At 37.7% G+C, this 21,431-nt stretch overlaps 1 protein-coding gene across 1 annotated transcript in view; it reads left to right on the forward strand.

Annotated features, from left to right (window-relative positions):
- LOC148215316 (vomeronasal type-2 receptor 26-like) overlaps window positions 1-21,431 on the forward strand; it is a 23,676-nt gene continuing 2,245 nt past the window's right edge. The window contains exons 1-5 of the mRNA XM_088144134.1: window positions 1-138; window positions 6,566-6,857; window positions 17,205-18,062; window positions 19,062-19,289; window positions 20,123-20,249. Coding sequence (XP_088000260.1) covers window positions 6,570-6,857; window positions 17,205-18,062; window positions 19,062-19,289; window positions 20,123-20,249 — 1,501 coding nt within the window. The 5' untranslated portion in view covers window positions 1-138; window positions 6,566-6,569. The remainder of the gene's footprint in view (window positions 139-6,565; window positions 6,858-17,204; window positions 18,063-19,061; window positions 19,290-20,122; window positions 20,250-21,431) is intronic.

Genomic DNA, 21,431 nt, shown 5'->3' on the forward strand with positions numbered 1-21,431 from the left:
TGCATTGCAGGAGATCTGGTTCTGGACTGGACTGGACTGGACTAGCGGAGATGATGTGTACAGATGTGTATATGTTGTCAACAGGGCCGAGTCTAGAATTTAAGTCTCTCTCTATCAATATACTGTATGTGCCAGCAGGTGAGTAATCATTTGGATAGCATTCCAACTCCTTCCATAAGTTCTTGATTTCATACATCCATCTCAGTAATAAAAGATATATTGGCTACTATTAAGACTCAGGATCCTGACTGCCATTCTCTCTCTCTCTCTCTCTCTCTCTCTCTCGCTCTCTCTCGCTCTCTCTCTCTCCCTCTCTCTCTTTAGTACATTATGGGGGTTTGGGGGGAAAAAAGGCAACTTTTTTTACCCCCTAAATAACTGGGCAGAAAATGATATTATCCAAATGTATGTGCTAGGACGACAGCCAGGTTTTAATATATTTATCTTCAGAGAAGTTTGTCACAATGCAAAGTCCACACCTTTTTACATACATAATTTTTTTAAATAATTTTCTTAAAGTTTTAATTACAATAGTAAAAGGTCATAGAAAGTAAAAAAGAAAAGAAAGAAAAAGGTGCAAGAAAGGAAAGAAGAAATAAAAAATAAAAAGGAAGAAAAAACCCTAAGAAAGCAACTTCCCACTGTTACCACAACAAATGTAAACAATTTCACTATTTCGTCACTTCCTCTTAATTAACAGATACAAATCTCTTCATCCCATAAGTCATCTGTTAACTATAGGCAAATCCAATAACTAATGTCTTCTCCGGTCCAGGTGTCAGCAAAAAGTCTAATCAGAGCCCTAAAATAATATTAATTAACATATATAAAACTCAACATTCCATATCTCAACTGTTAGCTGTAAGCAAATCCACATTTACAAGGGATAAATTGGTCCCAGTATCCTAGTGTGAACAAAAGTTTAACATGACAAAGAGGAACAATTTCTCCTTTAAAGAGAACAAGGTCACAAATATCCCTCACATTCAGTGGAAACACAATTAGATACAAAGCCAATTTAAATGCTGTCCTATTAAGATACATAAAGTAACTGTAGGGAATAAGGATTAAACACCATTTTAACTGAAAGCAAATCCAATACACAACATTTTTCCAGTCCAGATGTCAGCAAATGCAAAAGGAACCACCCAAAATAACATGTCCCATTTTAACCCACTTTAAATAGCCTCTTTTGTAAGTCCAGCAAAAATAAATTATTCTAATTGCTCTCTGGGATTATCACTTTTATTTCCATCTTCATTTTTAAAGCCTCATCCAATTTTTTTTATGTCTAATGACAAATTCTTGTCCAACTTCTTGTTCATGTTTTCTTGGATAGACTTTGTTGCATATCTTTTTCTGTAACATCTTCTTCTAAGAACAGACTATTCCCAGGTAGACACAACACAGATGACATTATTGATTCAAAGTCCTGATGCAGTTCCTCAAAAAAGTTTCTGAACGCCATTATAAGTTGCTTGTCTTGTTATGTCCCCAATATCAAAAATACTATTTCTTTCTCATGAAAATGTATTTATTTTTTAAAATGAATTTTAATGTTTTAATGTTCAAAATCCAATATTCCAACTTTTTCTGTGCCCTTAATCTATTTAAAACTTTCTGTAGCCAAAACCGTGTCTTGCTTTTTACTGTTTATTTTAAATTCTTAAAAATTACAAAAATACATCTTCATTTTCTTATATTAAGGAAGGCACTCACCCAGTGTTTCCAGCCTTGTCATTCTGAAGGTGTCTAACATCTTTAAAGCAATTCATAGGCAATTTCCAAAAGTGATCAGCTAGGGAAGTGTGAACTTAGTGTCCTTTGAAAGGCTCAGTTTGTGGCTTGAGCAGTATGACAAATGCCATCAGCCACCAGTTTTCCTACCCTCCAGAGACTGCTGCTTTGTAGTCTCCTCATGAGAATTAACTGTATGGAGCACAGCTTGGGTGATCTTGCATCCTCTCTTTGTCCAGAGAGTGTCAAAGGAGCCAATCAACTTGTCAGTTCCCTGTTCTTAGCCACAAACATCTTCAGTCCACCATTCTTCCCCGGAAGTTGATCTTTTTTACTTGCATTGTGACATTGCATGCACTTACAAAGTTCCATGCTCAGTGTATATATCCAATCTTTTGCATTTTGTAACTTTCACAGTTTTCCTGGGAAGTGGATGATTTATGCTAGATCAACTATTGCTCAGGGGTATGTTAGAAACAATGCCTAGAATGCTGTTGGGAAAAGTCTAAAAGTGAATCTATCCAAGCACAGATACAGTATGTGCTCAGGTTCAAGCCTACATTGTGGCAATAAGAGATCGGAACCAAGCTTACTTCTCTCCCCCCTCCCCATTGCATTGGTGGGCTGTCATCCAGCAGCCTTGTTTAGGGTAACCAACTCTCTTTTAGGGAACAGTCGTCATGGAGATTTCTTTCCTGGCTGCTATGATTAATTTGCACAGCATTTTGCTGACAAAATTAGTCAGATTCACCACAGTTTTGACTCCCCATGGGCAGAGTCTTTGATGATAACTAGTCTGCTGTTTTGCATATTATCTGGGACTCCTTTTGGGGTGTTACCTTGGAAAAAGTAGGTAGGGTATTTTTTGGATGGCCATCTACCATACACGGTTTGAACCTTGACCATCCTGGCTTTGTGAAGAGCTAGTGGAAAAGTGACCAGCTGGATCTGTGAGACTATTAATCCCTCTTTGTATGAGGGGGACCTGCCAGCAACCCTGAAGGAGACTGTGATGCACCCTCTTCTGAAAAAAGCCATCTATGGATCCTGCAATCATAGATAACTATGAGCCAGTGTCCAACCTTCCCTTTTTGGAGAAAGATATTGAGACAGTGTGGGCAGATCAGCTGTGCAGCACCCTGAAAGGAAGGGATTATCTGCATTCTTTTCCATCAGGGTTCAGACTTGGCTGTATGATTAAGACAGCTTTGATTACTCTCTTGGATGACTTTATCAGGACCTGCAATAGTTTAGGGTGCAGTGTCATCACTATGCTGATGGTTCCCAATTATACATCACCACCTAGGATATAAAGGAGAAGCTCTCCATGTTCTATCCCAGTGCCAGGAGTCTGTAAGAATCTGGATGGGAGAACAGGCTAAAGCTGAACTCAACCAAGACAGTGTTGTGTTTCTGTATTGGGGTTTGCCATCAATAACAGTGTTGTCCCTGGATGGACATGTACTACCTGTGAAAAAGCAGGTTGGCAATTTGGGGATCTTTCTGAACTCATAGCACCTGCTTCTGAACAGCAGATAGAAACCATGACACAAAAGGTCCAGCTTCAGCTGGTGCCCAACTGCAACTTTACCTGGTGCAGGAGGACCAGGCCACAGTAACTTACAGGTAAATCCTCATTATCACCTAGATAAGTTATTGCAATGTTCTTTAGATGGGGCTGCATTTAAAGACTACCCAGAAAATACACCTTGTCCAGAATGCAGCAGTCTCTGTGTTAATGGATGCCTATAGAACCGTCTATCTATAGCTGGCTTGAATTGTGCCAACTTGTCTTTGAGAACTTGAAACAAATCATGTTGTTTGCATGATTCAAAATATTGGGGAGAGGTTCTCCCCCAGTCATTTAGCTGTCCCCTTTTAATTCCTTTCTGTAGGGAAAGGTGGGCAGTCAGAGAAGCTTCAATATGAAATTAAGACATAGAAAAGAAATCAATAATACTAGCAGGACCATATATTTGAGGAGGAGGGGGAGGAGGAGGAGGAGGAAGCAGCTGCCTTTTTTCATAGGAAGAAGCCTCGCAAGAAATTGCAAGAGAAAATGCAGAAATGAATTACCAAATCTTGTTCCACCAACAATGATGGGATGGGCTACTGTTTTTTTGGGTGTTTTTTTTTTTTTTGTCCAACAACAGTCTTATGTGTATTCAGCAATAATCTGATGCCCAAATCAGTCTGAAAATTTGGAATGCAGACTTTGACTGGACTTTTGCCCCAAAACAGAGTCTTTTTGTGGGGAGGGACAGCCCTGTTCTTAGCTCTCTTCGACAATTTTCTTGTTCCTTTTTCATACTTTCCATGTGATTCCAGTCATTAACCGCGAATTATTCTCAGAAGGGGCCAAAGGGCTTCCAAAATGTGTTTTGGAGTAAAAAGAGCTCTTTAACTAATTTGGCCTCTAATATAACTCTTCTCTGAATTGAATTTTAAGCTATTTTTGTTTTAACATTGGGGAGACATAAACTCTCTTCCTGAACTACAAATGCAGGAAAAGTTTTTGAAGTTCCCATTAGGGTTGAAATTCTTCTCTTGCTCTGAATAATTACAAGCATCTGTATCTCTTACCACCATACTGTAGAATACTAAAAGTGGCCTCTACTGACATGGTAAAAAGATGTTTTCTTGTTTCAGATTTCCCAGGACTTTGATTCTGAAATTGTTGACTTTTCTACTGCAATTATCAATCCCTATATAATTATATCAACTTCATCTCAGAGTCCTGGGGGGTGGCTGAGCCATTAGCTCAAGCAGAATTGTACTGAATAAAAAAGAATATTGGGACAGATAAATTGGCTTACAGAAAAAAAATGCTTCTGTTAATGATGGTGATATTTGCAGTATCGGTTATTGTGCTTTTACCTCAAGCGGTGTGCAAGATTCGCACTCCTACATGCAGCCTCGGTGACCCTCTGCCTTTTCTTCACAAGCAATATCAATCAGGAGACCTCATTGCTGTGAATATGCTCTCTCAGATCTATATCTTCCACACAATGACAGACTTCAGCAGACGCCCCTCTAGGGAGCTCTTTGAGGACACTGTGTAAGATTTTACACACAGAAAACAAATTAATTTAACCTGGAGGTCTTTTCATATTCATATTAACCTCACTTCCAATGATTAGCATCATATCTTCTTTGGTGGATGGCACCATCTTCATCGTCCCACTCTTCCTTCTTTTCCATCATCATCATCATCTCTTGTTCCTTTTCATCATCCTCATCCATAATCCAAAATTGTTATCTCTTTCAATTATGTCTTTCAATCAAAGGTCTTTCAATTTTTTTTTCACATTTTCCCCTAATGATGTGAAAATAATCAAGCATTCCAGACAAATAGAAATTTGTATTAGGGAATATACATACATACATACATACATACATACATACATACATACATAATACCAAATATAGGGAAAGGAGTAAGAAAAGTTTAGCCAAGCTGTATGATGGGAAGGTATTTCTAGGGTAGAATGAGCCTCAAGTACAATTCCTTTCAAAGGAATGATTGGAATATTCATATACTCCTGAAGTTGAAAGGGATGATGTTCTCTTCTGAGTTGAGCTCCATGCTTAGTGCATGAATCCAGTCTCCTGCAGTGGGTACCTCTAAGTGTTTTCCTGGGAAATGGATGGGTTATGATGTATTAGCTCTTGTTCAGGTGTGAGTTGGGTTTTGGAAAGGCAATGTTAGCAAAGTGCACATTGGGTCATCCTATGTTGTCCAAGAAGCCTTCGAACCTCTCCAAAAGTTTGTGTTTCCCCTTATTATGCACACTCTGAGGTTCTTTATAGGAGACTTCCTGAGAGTGCTTATTTTAAAATAACCTACACATCATGTCCTTCTGTGGATTCTTTATTTAACAGCCAAGTTCACAAATAATAAATTGTGAAGTCTGAAATGTTTACCTTTTTTTTTTCTTTGAGGATTTTTTTCTTAAATAGTTTGTGATGAGAATTTTTCACTTCGCCTTCATTTCAGCATTAAAAAATTGCTAGTTTTTACAAACTCAATTCTTGATACTGTACATGACATCAGTATAATATCCAATTTATTAAGTAGAATCTTACCGGTTTCCTTTTTTAATTATCAGATTAAATTAAATGCCCTCTCTGACATCATGTAAGAAGTTATGCTCCTTTTTTTGGTCAAACTTTTTCTATATTTCTACTCTTTCTAGTTGCAAGTTATATTTAGAAAATACTGGGATGGAAGTATAATTTTCATATTTATCACATAATAAACGTATGGTTTGGGAGAATGCCTATTTGAAAAATGCAAGTAATTTTTTAAATCCATCTACTAATTGGTACTAATACATTAAATAATCCTATGCCAATCCAGTTTTTAAAACATCCAAGTTATTTCAAGATGAATTTCAATTGTCTACAGCTGTGCACTATCAGTATATTAAGCTAAATCATCTTCTGTTTTTGTATTTGCTACAGCGCCATCAATACTATCTAAAACTCCCAAATTGCTATCAGCAGTAGAATGTGTTTTGGAGGTTTTAAAGAAAATTGCATGACTCTTATCCTCCAAAATGCATCAGTACCCTTTTGAAAATCAACAATAAGTGACTTCAGTTTCTGAAATTATTACCCAAAGGGATAAATACTGGGACATTGTTGGGGGAAAAATCATTTCCATGATCAATATATTTCAAAGGCTACGAAAACCTCACTTATGACAATGCTTATTAAAATCAAATTGATTGCAATGCTACTTTGTCACACTCACTTGTAAAATGGTATGTTATGTGCCTTCTTCTCAACAGAATGCATGATGATAGATACGTAATTTCCATTCCAGGGTCATGACTCCAATTTACCAACACATCTTGGCCTTAGAATTTGCCATCAAGGAGATCAATAGAAATCCCCATATTTTACCCAATTACACCCTCGGTTTCCAGATATATAATACCTACTTCATGCCAACTTGGACATATCGTGCCTCACTGGAACTTTTCTCTGGAAAGGGCCACTTCATTCCTAACTACAACTGTGATATGCAGCACAGACCAGTAGCAGTCATTGGAGGACCTGCCACTGAAGTGTGTCTACATATGGCTACCATCCTGTGCATTTACAAGATGCCCCAGGTAGGAGATATGGAGCCCAAACAAGTAGATAACGAACAATGCACTCTTCCCTTCATTTTTTGGGAGCATTTATCTCATAGGATGGGACGGGTTCTTCCTGAAATAAAGAGATTATTCTTAATAAAACTGATGATGTTTGGGGAGTGTAAGGGAATTCTGCTGTGGCATACTAATATCCCCAGGCTTGTGGTCATACTTTTTCTTCTTAAATCATTATTCTTAAGTCAACCAGCTTAAATGGGTAAATAATATCACTACCCAGTACTGTAAGAAAAAGTATTTTAAGGGGCTATCAACCAATTTACGATTTCCAGTTCCCCTTAATGGTGTTGAAGGAAAAGAAAGGAATGAGGGAGGAATTGGGGAAAAATATATTATTGAAAATGACAGCAATTGGAGCAACAGAGAGTGAGAAATGAGATAAAACTTAATGGGAAGGTTGCATCAATATGATCTGATGTACCATAGGAGAAATTGTTGTATTGTCTGTTGTGTAAAATTGGAAATAAAAGCAGGAAGATGTTATAAGCTCTGTTCCAGTATTATAATATAAATGTATCATTTAACACACTTTGAATATGTATGTGAAGTATAGGTGGAAATATGTGCTGAGCCTTAAATCTATGTTGTAGCTTAAATGGGTAAATAATATCACTACACATTACCCTTAAAAAAAAAAAAGGATAAGTGTCCTTTTGCCTATTTCTCTGTATTTTTCTATTTTTAAGTTATTGTATGGCTCCACTATCGAAAGTAGTACAAAAGAAGAGGCTGTTTCATATCAACAAATGTTCCCAAAGATGAACCATCAGTATAAAGGAATCTTTCAATTACTGTTGCATTTCCACTGGACATGGATTGGGATCTTGTCTGTAAAAAATGAGAGTGGTGAGAAGTTTATACAGGATCTGGTTCCCATGTTTGCCCAGAGGGGGATCTGCTCAGCCTTCATTGAAACATTTCCAATAATTGATGACTCAAGTAGCATTGCTGAGTTGGTGGATATGGGACTTGAAATGTACATGGTGATTATGAAAAGTGATGTTAATGTGGTAGTAGTTCACGGTGAAATTTATGGAATAATAGTTCTGAGACTTCTTTCCACCAATTTGAAATCTGAAGATGTTCCATTATGGAGAAAAGGTAAAGTCTGGGTGATGACAGCTGAGATGGATTTCAGCTCACTTCCCTTTCTAAGGAATAGTGACCTTGTCTTCCTCCAGGGTGCTCTGTCTTTTGCAATCCACTCAGAGAAGGTGTTAGGGTTCCAGGAATTTGTTCAGATGAGGAACCCTATCTTGGAAAAAGAAGATAGTTTTATCAAGCTCTTCTGGAAAAGTGCCTTTGAATGTTCCTTCTCCATCTCTGTAATGGAAGAAGAAAATGAGGTTTTCTGCACTGGAAAGGAGAAACTGGAAAGTCTTCCTACCTCTGTGTTTGAAATTGACATGACTGGCCACAGCTACAGCATCTACAATGCCATCTATGTGGTGGCACATGCTTTGCATGATTTCTATTCATCGATGATGGAATACAGAGCTAGAAGACATGAAGCCAGACTGAAACTTCTGTATCACAAGCCGTGGAAGGTAAACCCTTGAGCAAACCAAGTACTGACTGCTCACCATATCTGCAATCCTAATCCTAATCCTAAACTAACTTCATTCTTCCAAGGGGAAAGTATCTAAAGCATGTAGTTTTGCTAAATGTCATCTTCTCTATGATATCTGCATATTCATTAGGACAAGGGTTTACAATTTATTATCATCTTCATTTTATATTTATGGAGGTCTTTATTTGGTCTTACAACATCTAGGTTTTCTATGTGTTCCCTGATTTCCACATTTCAAGAACTTTTCTCAGGCTGCAGCATTTATTCCAGATCCAATTGATTTCAATTTATTTGTTGACGCTAGTTTAATCACAGATCCAGTTCTTGTTCTGCACATCAGAATCCTCCTTTTGAAAGTTACAAGAAAAAAGACAAATTATTTCTGCTGATTATCTATCTGCCCTTTCCATCCTTGAAATTAAATGAGGACTATCATCTGCCAGGTCTGCAGAGGTATCATGTCAGGGCACCCATTGTGATAGCCAACCTTCTCTGACTGAAGAATTTCTTACTTTAAAAGGGAACTTGAGATTTTGTTCAGCTCCCAAACTTATATCAATACTTCATCCAATCTTGTATTGCAATACTTTCCAAATATATAAAAATGATCTTTTTTATTTTCTATTTTACTCTTCTTGGTATTTGGGTCCCTTATGCATTTTCGTTTTTTTATTTTCTCTTTGTGCTCTAAAGGACATATGATTATAATGATGGTTTACAAGATGCACTATTTATTATTATTGCCTGCTATCCAACCTTAAACTTTGAAAAAAAAATATTATTGATACTTCTGAAACGGAGAACGAATCTTATCACCTTGGCCTACTGGATGTCTGTCTGTCTGTCTGTCTGTCTGTCTGTCTGTCTGTCTGTCTATCTATCTATCTATCTATCTATCTATCTATCTATCTATCTATCTATTTATTTTTTCTTGGCTTCTTTTCCAGTGTAGCTCAACCAATTTATGAGAGGAGTCTCATTCAATAATACTGCTGGACAACAAATTTCTTTCAACCAAAATGGAGAATTGGAGACCGGATTTGATATTATGAATTGGATCTCATTCCCAAATCTATCTTTTCTGAGAGTAAGGGTTGGAGGAATGGACCCCATGGATTCCCAAGAAACATTGTTCACCATTGATGAGGATGAAATTGTATGGCCAGGGAGGTTTAACCAGGTATGGACCAGTTCCTATTTGGCTTGTAGCCAAATACCTTTCCACCATTCTTAGAGTTCTCCTAGATCCAAAATCCAACACAGCGATTAGATATAGTTACAAAGTATTTGAAATACTCCAAGATTCCTAAATGCTATCCAGACAAATCTGGGGACCCTTACAAAGTCACTCCATCTGATGAACCCTTGGTTGCCTTCTAAGTTAGACATGTGAATGGAGGGATGGGGGTATTTGAGAAGGAGAGCTGATGTTTCTTGGCATATTGACATAAAAGTGTATGTTTTCCCATTCAGCAAGGGCCACCCAGATGTGCAAAAGGAAGGATGTGCCAAGGATATTGCAGACATGTTGGATTTTGTAGAAAAAACAAAGGTAATAGTGGTCTATGTAGCTTTCAAACATACCTACCTATCTATCTTATGATCCTTATTTAATGCTACATAGGGCTGAATGGTTGTATGGCTGAGCACTTTCCCCAACTGAAATAATACTTCTCTCTTGTAATTAAACTAAAATAGAAGCTAACCACATATGAAGGCAGAGAAGCAAAGCATTATAACACTCCATAATGCTGTGTAACCACTAAGTACAGATTTGTCCAACACAAAGCATGCTCACCTTCCCTTCATCAACAGGTCCAACCCCTATCTTTATGTAATGGCAAGTGCCATGCAGGTTATACTAGGAGCAAGATAGAAGGGAAGCCATTTTGTTGCTATGATTGTCTGCGATGTCCACATGGGAAGGTTTCCAACCAAGAAGGTGGGTTCTTGCATATGTAATCTTAGAAAATATACCTAAATAAAACTGAGTCAGAACAGCAATGACAATTTTAGAATAATGCTCTAGATTAATGGTTCCACTTGACAAGTGGATGTAGTAAAACATAGGAAATTGACCAGCATTCAGTTTATTGAATGGATTTCAACAGTGATACCAAGTAGTGTTTCTTTCTAACGATATATTAGAAAGACCTTGGGAGACAGGGTCCAGAGATGCTGCCTAGGGAATGGTCAGATAAGAGAGTGCATAGCCCGCAACTGGATAGTAGGTGGGGCAAGAGGCTCAGAAGAGATCCTCGCTAATTTTTCAGGCTGTAAAGGAGACAGCGGAAGAATTCTATTTTCAGATTTACAGGATTCTACTAATGTAGCTTTCCAGTGAAGTAGAATTAGCTCATCTGGTCATGTTTCCTGTCTGGTCTACCTAGTAAGGCTGACAGACTTAGAGCAAAGGGTTCTTCAAATACAACTTTATTGGAAGTCTACAGGTGTATTTGATTTTCACATGTTAAACAACAGGTGTTTTTCATAACATGTAGTATTCAGTTTTAATTCTTTCAATACATTTTGTAAGTTGCTAGTTTACTTTCTAGATATGGATGATTGTTTTCAGTGTCCAGAAGATCAGTATGCAAATGTGAACCAGGATTTGTGTCTTCCAAAGATTGCAACATTTTTGAAGTATGAAGAAACTTTGGGGATCACTTTGTCCAGTTCTGCTCTTTTCTTTTCTTTGGTCACAGTTGGAATCCTTTGGATCTTTATTAAGCATCAGGATACTCCCATAGTCAAAGCCAACAATCAGAATCTCACCTATGCTCTCCTTGTTGCTCTCCTGTTGTCTTTTCTTTGTTCTTTGTTATTCCTTGGAAAACCTGACAAGGTGACATGTCTCCTTCGTCAAACTGCCTTTGGTGTCATCTTCTCCATGGCTATTTCTTGTGTGTTGGCCAAAACCATCATTGTAGTTCTGGCTTTCATGGCCACCAAACCTGGGTCTAAAATGACCAAATGGTTGGGGAAAAGATTAGCCATGTCCATTGTAGTGGGCTGCTCATTTATTCAAGGAATTATATGCACTATATGGCTGACAACCTCTCCCCCATTCCCAGATGCTGACACAAATTCAGTGGCAGAAGAAATCTTTCTGGAGTGCAATGAAGGATGTGCCTTCATGTTCTACTGTGTCTTGGGCTATATGGGCTTCCTTGCCATTGTCACCTTCACAGTGGCTTTCCTAGCAAGGAAATTGCCTGATGCTTTTAATGAAGCCAAGTTTATCATCTTCAGCATGTTGGTCTTCTGCAGTGTTTGGTTGTCCTTTGTTCCAACGTACCTGAGCACAAAGGGTAAATATATGGTTGCTGTGGAGATCTTTTCCATTATAGCTTCTAATGCTGGGTTACTGATTTGTATTTTTTTCCCTAAATGCTACCTCATTGTGTTGAGGCCTTCTCTAAACAACAAAGAGCAGCTAAGAAGGCAAAACCAGAGAAAAACATAAAAGTATGTTTCTCATTATTTCAAATTATCAATAGGAAACAGAATCATGTAAGATCCTAATCCAGTATCACTTACCTAGAATTACACCTTTGCAAATGTTCAGGTTTCATTCTCAGTTTATGGTAAAATAAAGTCTTGCCATTTACATACCATCTATTTCATTTGGTTTGGCCAGTCATTTTTTCAAAAAATATTTGATTGAAATCTATGCTACTATTCCATTTCTATTGTTTGCTAATACAGTGGGATTTCAACAGAGGAGACATGTATTCCAACTGTGACACTGTCAAAGGGTTTTCCAAATATAACTTTATCAGAAGTCTACCAGTGTATTTGATTTTCACATGTTAAACAATAGCTCTTTTTCTTAACACTATAGTGTTCAGTTTTGATTCTTTCAGTGCAATTTATAAGCTGATATTTTATTTTCTAGATACAGATGAATGCTTTCAATATCCAGAAAATCAGTACCCCAATGAGAAGCAGGATTTATGTCTCCCCAAAGTTATAACATTCTTAAAGTATGCAGAAACCTTGGGGACTATATTGGCCATTTCTGCTCTTTTCTTTTCTTTGGTCACAGTTGGAGTTCTTTGATCTTTATTAAGCATCAGGACACTCCCATAGTCAAAGCCAACAACCAGAACCTCACCAATGCTCTCCTTGTTGTTCTCCTGTTGTCTCTGCATACTTCACATTTTAGGATTGTTCCCCTTCCACACCTCCATGAATGATGCCCTTACATTGCAGACCTTCAAAGCACCTTATTCTCAGCAGGTAAATTCTTAATGCCTTCTGAAGTGTCTTAGGACAGCCTTTCCTAGAATGCTATCCTGAAGCAGAAAATATCTCATTTTCATTAAAATAATATTCAAAATATTCCTTTTGAAATATATTTGAAGGCATTGTTGAGACCAGGAAGTGTATTTGAAGATTTGAAAATTTGAAAAGTCTTAAGGGTCTTACAATATTGCATACCATAAAAATTAAGAGACAAGTTTACAGGTGGAGCAGGACTCCACCTAGCAGCCCTAATTATTTGTAGTTCCTTGCAAAAATGTAATAAAAGAGGAGTGTCTGATCTGATCAATCTATTTCTCTCTAGTATGGACACAGGAGATTCAGCTGATGAGTATCAGTTAGCTATCAAATTTTGACAGAATTGAAGTAAAGGAAAAAGGAAAACACCAGTTACTTTATGACAGGAGTAGGTTTTTGTTGTTGTTGTTTTTGTTGTTGTTTTTTGGTACTGAAGCATTTTGTGATTCAGGAAAAAAGCCCAGTTAGGAATTATACTCAATGTAATGTCATATGCATAACTCAGTATAAGATAAAATAAGGTCTCCCTTCAGTTAAAGTGCCTTCAAAATAAATAAGATAGCAATTGTATTATCTCAGACATTATTCCAGGAGGCTAATACTGCTACATATGGTCCTTTCAATGATTGAAAGCAAGGTCAACAGGCAAAGCAGGTCTATCATGGGGCCCTGAGGAATTTTATGTTGGCTCCTGTATAGAAATTACTAAACATTACAACTCTCAGTTAAATAGGTAGTATTTCTTGTATCTCAGATATTAATTTTGGGTTCGCATTGACCCATCGCTTTTGCCATCTTGCCTGTTTTGACTCCACCTGGACATGTCCCTTTGCTGGTCTCTTGCTTGTAGGAATTTCCATTCTTTTGAAATGTTTTAGGAAAAGAGGAAATATTTGCTGTTCAATTTCAATTTGCTATTCAAACACTATTTCTGGTGTTTGCAGCCTTCATTCTAGTAAGGATATGGGGATTCAGCTGATGAGTATCAGTTACCTATTTCAGTTTAGCAGAACTTAAGAAAAGTAAAGCGAAAAATTCGAGTTATTTTATGGCAATAGGGTTTCTTGATATCGAAGTGCTTTGAAGAACATAGCCCTATTTAGGATTTATACTCAATTGTATGCCTTTATGTGTTAATAAATATAAAGTACAGTATAGTCTCCTTTGAGCTGAAGTGTCCTCAGAATAAATAACAAATTGAATTATATCTGGTATCATCCTGAGGTGTTGGGGGAGGCTGGGGGGTGGGAGGTGGGAATGTTACAGATGTCCCATTCTAAGAGCTGAAAGAAAGGTCAATAGGAAAATCAGGTCTATCCTGGGAACCTGAGCAATTTTGTTTTTTATTCTCTAGATAAAATTTACTGCATCATAACCCTCAGATAAATTGATAGTATTTCCCCTGGCTTATATATTTATTCCAGTGTGTGGATGGATAAATCCATCTAAAGAATATCAGTTAATTATTATATTTTAGCAGAGTTTTTTTTTAATGGAAAAATCCCAAACTGAAGCATAGTAGCCCAAATCTGGACCAGAATCTAACACACTGTACTCAGATTCAAATTCTGGGGTCAAAACTCTACTATGTATATATTGAAATATGTTCATCTTTTACATCTTGATCCACCAGCATCCCATGGGGAAATCAAAATAGGCAAGATGTGGCATCTCAAAGCAAGTTTCACCTAGGATACAAAAGGGGATGGGCTTGCATTACAACACTACTTTGGTCATCTTGCCCATTTTGACCCCACTTGGACATGCCCCTGGGCTGGTCTCTTGCTTGTTGCAAGTTGCATTATTCTGAAAGTTTTTAGGAAAAGAGAAACTCTTTGCTGGGAAAAAATGTTCTCTTCTGCTACATAAACATCTAATGATGAGTAGGAGTTTAAATTCCCCATAATTATCCAATTAATGCTGATTACTTGGACAACTCCTCCTGATGACAAGGGATTTTCTGGTAGTGACTAACAAAACAGTGAATACTTAAAAAAAAAAAAGCATTCTTAATCTGTGCTGGAACTTTCAGAGTAGGGATTTTAAAGCAATTGGGATCCCTGGACCTATGAATGAAGTTGACACTGCTGGACATGCAAGAATAGCACAGAAGAACAACACTTGAATGATTTGAAAGGAACAGTTGACTTGACATTAAGAAGAAGATGTAAATGCAAGATGATGAACTTTATTCTCTTGATTTTCATGCTGCTTCCTTGGGCTCCGTGTGATATTCCATTTGCTAAATGCATGATTGGTGACCCTCGGCAAATAAAGCACAAGTATTACCAGTCAGGGGATGTCATTGTAGCTGGCATTACTTCGCAGAGCTACATGTTTTCCAACCCTCTCAACTTTGAAAAGCATCCCTCTTCTGAACTCCTTGATGACCTCATGTAAGCAATTGATACCTGAAACCAACTGTTTAAGGGGATGGGTCTCTCCTTAGATTTGGGCAGCAAGAGTAACTATGACTTTTCAATGAAAGTAAAAGCTAAGGGACATACTACCCTTTCAGTTCTCATGGGTCAGAATTTTTCTCCAATGAAAAGGACTCCAGACAATTGTGAACACATTGTAGACCCCTTTATATGATGTTCCCAAGCAAGGTGTTCAGTTAAATTTTCAATGGATGGAAATGACTGGGACTGATTCCATCCCCCACACGTCCTTGTGCCGTATTGTTCTGTAACATGCCATCAATATTAAGAGAATTGTTCATTTCACTTTCCTGGTACATCTAAGTAAGGTTGATGCTAACTTATTTCCCTTAGAAAAGCACCCATCTTTCATTATGAACTGTGAAATGAAAGACAAGTGAAAGCTGTCAAAGATGTAAGTCAGTAAAACAATCCCTATCAATGTCATGGTGGGATTTGCATCTTGTGTGAGGAAGAACATGAACTTGCAACTGAGTAGCATTCTTGGGGGGATGGTTAGAGTTATGGTAATGGGAAGCTCATATGCCAAAATTAGGATGTTCAACTAATTTAAATCCAATCTCTGTTAGTAGGACATGCAATCCATGGCTAAGTTAAGAATGGGATGGATTTTTTTGGAATCAACATCCAGACAGAGTTAGTTAGGTAGAGATTTAAACTCGCCTCACTGAAATGGATGCATTGTAGTACAGGATTTTTGAAAAAAAGTACCATTTTCTCATGGTGCTTTGGAAAGTCCATGGATCATCTGCCACCACAAAGCCAGTTTTGGTGGATCCCATCTTTTCAGTTGGAAATATTTGAGAACCTTACGCTGGGTTGAATCACAGCTGCCCAGATATCTCATGATCCAGTAATATTACAAAATACAATGCCTAAATGTTAAGGAAATGGGAATTTAGCAAGCTTTAAACTTCCTAACTAGAGACAGTTCAATGGTGCAGGTTAATCTCATTGCAGATTTCTGACTCAGACCTACCAGCATGTCCTGGCTCTTGAATTTGCTGTGAAGGAGATCAATGAAAATACCCAGATGTTGCACAATGTCTCCCTGGGTTTCAACATTTATAACGACTACTTTACTGGAAGCTTAACTTATCTTGCCTCACTGGAGCTGCTCTCCACACATGGCAAGTTCATTCCAAATTATAAATGTATTGCTCAAGGTACTACTATAGCTGTCATTGGGGGACCCAACTCTAAGACATGTCTTTTCATGGCAACCATTCTGAGCATCTACAAGATAACACAGGTAACATGGACATTTGCAACATGAGATCTGAACAAGCCAGATAGGGGTCTCTTGTTTGGTTCAGTGAGAATTTGGGACAAAGAAGATGTCATCAACCTAGAAGTGATGATTTTTCTGTGATGTAAATACTAATCCTGACCCAGAAGGGAAATCTTTTAAAAGTCATTTTGAATCAGCAATTCACAGCATCTCTCCTGGATCCCTGAGGAAGGGGGTATAGTTTGGCAGAGGTTCCAAAAGTCTCCATTTGTCAACAGAAAGAGAAGGATCAGGGAGTTGTCAAGAAAGAGATTTCAAAGCAGCAGCATCCACCAGAGCAGAGCCAAAATCTGCAAGTGGGTGGGCATGACTTTTGCCATCAAAGCCTTGTATGTTCTTTTTTTGCATGTGACAAGGTCACTGCTATACTTTTGATGACATATAGTAATTCAGTATGCTAATTCTTAGGTTTGTTTTCTTTTTTTCTTTTTTAGATATTAGACTGAGCTTATCAATACTCTCCCTTCATTTTGTGAGGTCATATTACTAAAATAAACATATGACCTCCAAATTGGGGGGAAAAAGAAATTGTTGGTTTTGGGAGCTTTACTAGATAGGGTAACTAACTAGGTAACTCCTTAGGTGAACTTACTTCCCATCCTTTCTTAAAACATCCCCAAATATACATGAATGGTTATTCCAGACTGAATACTCACCCTTCAGATACTAAATCTTTACCCACATTCATCCTACTTACTTAGTCTTTCTTTTCTTTATAGCTTGGATATGGTTCTTCTCCAGTAATAAATGACCCATCCCAACAAGTCTTCTTCCAATGGATGTTCCCTAATAGGAACCAACAGTATGTCGGGATGCTCCAGCTGCTTTTGCTTTTCACATGGACCTGGGTTGGTGTCATTTTTGTACCGGATGGCAATGGTCTCCGGTTTGTACAGAATGAACTTCCCAAATTTTCCCAAGGAGGTATCTGCTTTGACTTTATAGAACCATTGCCAACCCTATATTTTAAAACTGGCATTCATGAAATGATAGAATCATGGGTAAAAATATACCAACTGATAATTAATAGCACAGCCTGTGTTGTGTTCTTACATGGTGAAATTCACACTACAATCTTTTTGAGAATGTTCCCCAGAATTTCAGAAATCGAAGACATACCAATGAAGACAGGCAAAATCTGGATGATGACTGCACAGATGGAGTTCACTTCTGTTCCCTTTCAACGATCTTGGGATATAGATATCCTTCATGGTGCCTTAGCCTTTGCAACCCAGTCAAAGAAGGTGGAAGGTTTCCAAAATTTTCTTCAGATGAGAAACCCTAATATGGAAACCAGAGATGGTTTTATTAAGGACTTTTGGAAACAAGTATTTGATTGTTCATTCCCAACCTCCTTGGAAGAGGAGAATGTTTGGAATCGCTGCACTGGGAAGGAGAAGCTAGAAGTTCTTCCTAGGTCTGTGTTTGACATGACCATAACTCCCCATAGCTATAGTGTCTACAATGCAGTTTATGCTATGGCCCACACATTGCAGTCCATGAGCTCATTGATGGTTAAACACAGAACTATGTCAGAGGAAGGACAAAAGAAGCTGCTGAATGAACAGCTGTGGCAGGTAATGTCCTGATTACATAATGTCCTGATTATACAAACAACATATATGTGGTGGCTACTGTACTTATTATCTTTATTACTCAACTCTCTATGTAACTAGGTCCAAAGGTATGCAGTGTTCCCATTAAAACACAATTTCAGGAAGCACCATAGGAGGAAAAAAAGTGTGTATGAGAAGGCTAACCTGGGTTGGTAGACTCCTAAATCAGAGTTAGGAATAGTAGAGGCCATTCCAATGATGCAAATCCTGGTTTCTCTCTTGACTTATTTTTTCCCACTTCAGTGGGTCACTGTGACAAATCAATATTTTGATGCTTGAATTTGCTTGTCTTGTCCTGTATTCTTTGTCCTTGGGGTTCTCTGAGCTTGGTTGTTTTCTTGAAAATGTTTCATTATCCGACTGGGTAACATGTTCAGTGCTAGAATGGAGTGGAGTTTGCTCTCTGTTTATATGCAGCAGCTTGCCCTCCCTGTGTTGGTGGGTTATTCCCCCCCCCCCACCCGCCCAGGTAGTTCCTTGATTAGGGCATTGTTTACTGCTTGATTGTATGTCTGGTGATAATCTTGCTGTTAATCTCTGCTTATCTGGGTGATGATGGCTGGTGAGGATGTGTTCTGGTCTTTGTTTCCTTTTTACAGTCTCTTTTAATAGTGTGTAGATCTTGCTTATCTCTATGTTGATGGCTTCCTCATCTGAATACCAAGCTTCCAGGAATTCTCTTGCATTGTTTTTCTTTTTTTCTCTGTAAAATGATAAATCGTATGCCTGAAAGCAATAATAAACTTGTTTTGACTCTTTATATTTTGTTTATATTTTTAGACATATTATAAGTAATTCAATAATGAGCACCTGATTAACTATAGTGTTTAATCTTGATTATTGATAGTTTGGGTAGACATTGCTAATTGTAGTTTGTAAAATATTCTCACCTTCTATTATATTATTTGTATTATTTTTGCATACCTTTATTGCTTATCTTTCTTTCCACTTACAATATAGTTCCACCGCTATCTACGAAAAGTCTCATTTAACAACAGTGTTGGGGAAATGATTTCCTTTGATCAGAATGGGAATCTGGAAGCAGGATTTGACATTATTAACTGGGTCACTTTCCCAAATCTAAGTCTACATCTAATCAAAGTGGGAAAATTTGATCTCAGAGCTCCCAAAGACCAAGTGTTCAGTGTTTATGTTGATGCTATCACATGGCCAAGGAGATTTAACCAGGTATCTTCTGTATACAGTTTGGGGTCCATCTTATTATTTCCCCCTTTCCCAAGTTCAATCAGTGGATAATGAAATAGCTGTAAGGGCATGTTTACTCAATTAGATGAAGTTTATTCTAAGTCTCTTTACAGTGACTCAGATCTTATCTGGCCAAAATCCACAACAGGGTCATTGAAGTACCTACCAAGGTTGTAATTTTCAGTACAATTACCTAAAAATAGTTACCTTTTTATAATGATGTTTCTTTTTCTTTTTTTTTTAAAAAAAGGTAAATATAACAAGATTTTGAAGAAAAATATCACTAATATTGCAAATGGTAGAAATTGGTGGGAAACCATGCCAAAAAATTCCATTGCATACTTATAGCACCTAATCTGGAGGAAGTGGATACATTAGTTTTATACCTCTTTTTATGCTCTTAAAGATTCTAGTAATGGCCTCTGGCTGGGATTGAAAGAATAGAATGTATTAATTTGACATATGAGCATTACTTCCCAAAACCATTATTCTGATTGTCTAATTAGACATAATTTTATGTGGCTATACCAGCTATACCAGCTCAAAGCCAGCTGGGTGACCTTGGGCCAGTCAGTCTCTCTCAGCCCTGGGAAACAGGCAATGGCAAACCACTTCTGAAAAACCTTGCCAAGAAAACTGCAGGGACTAGTCCAGGCAGTCGCCAGGAATCAACACTGATTCCAAGGCGCACACACGCACCCACACACCAGCATCAACCCACATTTCATTATTCCGCACTACCCAATTGCTCAATATGTTTTCTTAGTGATAAAAAAATTACCACTTTTTCTTTTTCTTTTTTTTTTTGTGCACAGGCACAGCCTCGTTCTTTGTGCAATGAATTCTGCCAGAAAGGTTACAGCAAGACCAAGAAGGAAGGGAAACCATTTTGTTGTTACGATTGCCTTCCATGCCCAGAAGGAAAAGTTTCAAACCGGATGGGTAAGATATGATACCTACTGAGTTTTAATTTGTTTTTAGTTGTGGTGGAATTATAATTCACTGTGTCAAGGTTGGGCTGAATAAAAGTAGGTCTGTTTCTGTCTACGGGTGCCACAGGCATCCACAGGATCCAGTCCATTGACCAAAAGCTCATAAGTACTTTTGCTTCATTGTGATGCACACTCTGACCTTTTTGTATGTGCTGGTGACATCACAACACAGATACAAAAGTGATGGAGTTTATATCTCATTGGTGCATCATTGTTTTCATCATTTGCTCCCCTAAGTGGTTCCTCTGGGGCCAGGTGTTTGATCCAATTGTTTGTCTAGATCTAAGAGATATGAAAACTGGAATTCATAGTTCCATTAATATGGGAAATAGCTGGATTTTTTTTTCCCAGTACAATGTTATAATACACATGGACCAACTGTCAAGTCCCGAAGAGGAAAGCAGCACAGGAATTTTTCCAGCTATGGATCTTTGATTTCCACAGATTAACATGAGAATGATACAACAGAATGTAATGTTCTTTGTTTCATTTTTGTGCAAAACGGTGAGAATTACAGAGAACTTCAATGTTTAGAAGAAACAAATCATGCCTGCCTTCATTAAAACTGGTGGAACAGTTTTTAGCCTATCTTCTTTTTGAAACTTGGCTTTGAACATCCTTAGGGTGTTGAGACTCTTAACACTTGAGGATGAGATCTTACCTAAGATTCTAAGGAGGGGAAAATGTGGTTTACTGTATTCTTTATGGCAGTACTCTAATTAAGACTCTTCAGTTGGTTACCAGTTATGGAAACTGACCCATTTTCTGGAAGTCCACAATAAGATACTAAAGCACTATGGGCTGTGACAACACAGGTTGCTAAGCCTCAGAAAGGCCAACCAAGTCTAAAGCCAGCCATGTTTAACATGTGTGAAAGCAATCATAAGGATTTTCACTGACCTGACTGTGTTGTAATAAGACAAGCCTGAGAATGCTTTTCTCTAGATGAGAAGGCCTTGTGCTAGGCCTCAGAAAAAGAAAAACCCATCAAGGAAGTCAATCTTACAAAACATAAAAGGGATACAAAAGAACTTTGAAGAACAGAGTGATCTTTTTTTCAATTTTGGGGTAGTACTTAAACTCTGATTATAATACCTTTGGGTAAAGCATGGGCAAACAAATTTTTACCACC

The sequence above is a fragment of the Python bivittatus genome, unplaced genomic scaffold, assembly GCF_059951505.1.
Source record: "Python bivittatus isolate LINGU-HERP-01145 unplaced genomic scaffold, Pbiv_v1 ctg000430_np1212, whole genome shotgun sequence".
Lineage (NCBI taxonomy): Eukaryota > Metazoa > Chordata > Lepidosauria > Squamata > Pythonidae > Python > Python bivittatus.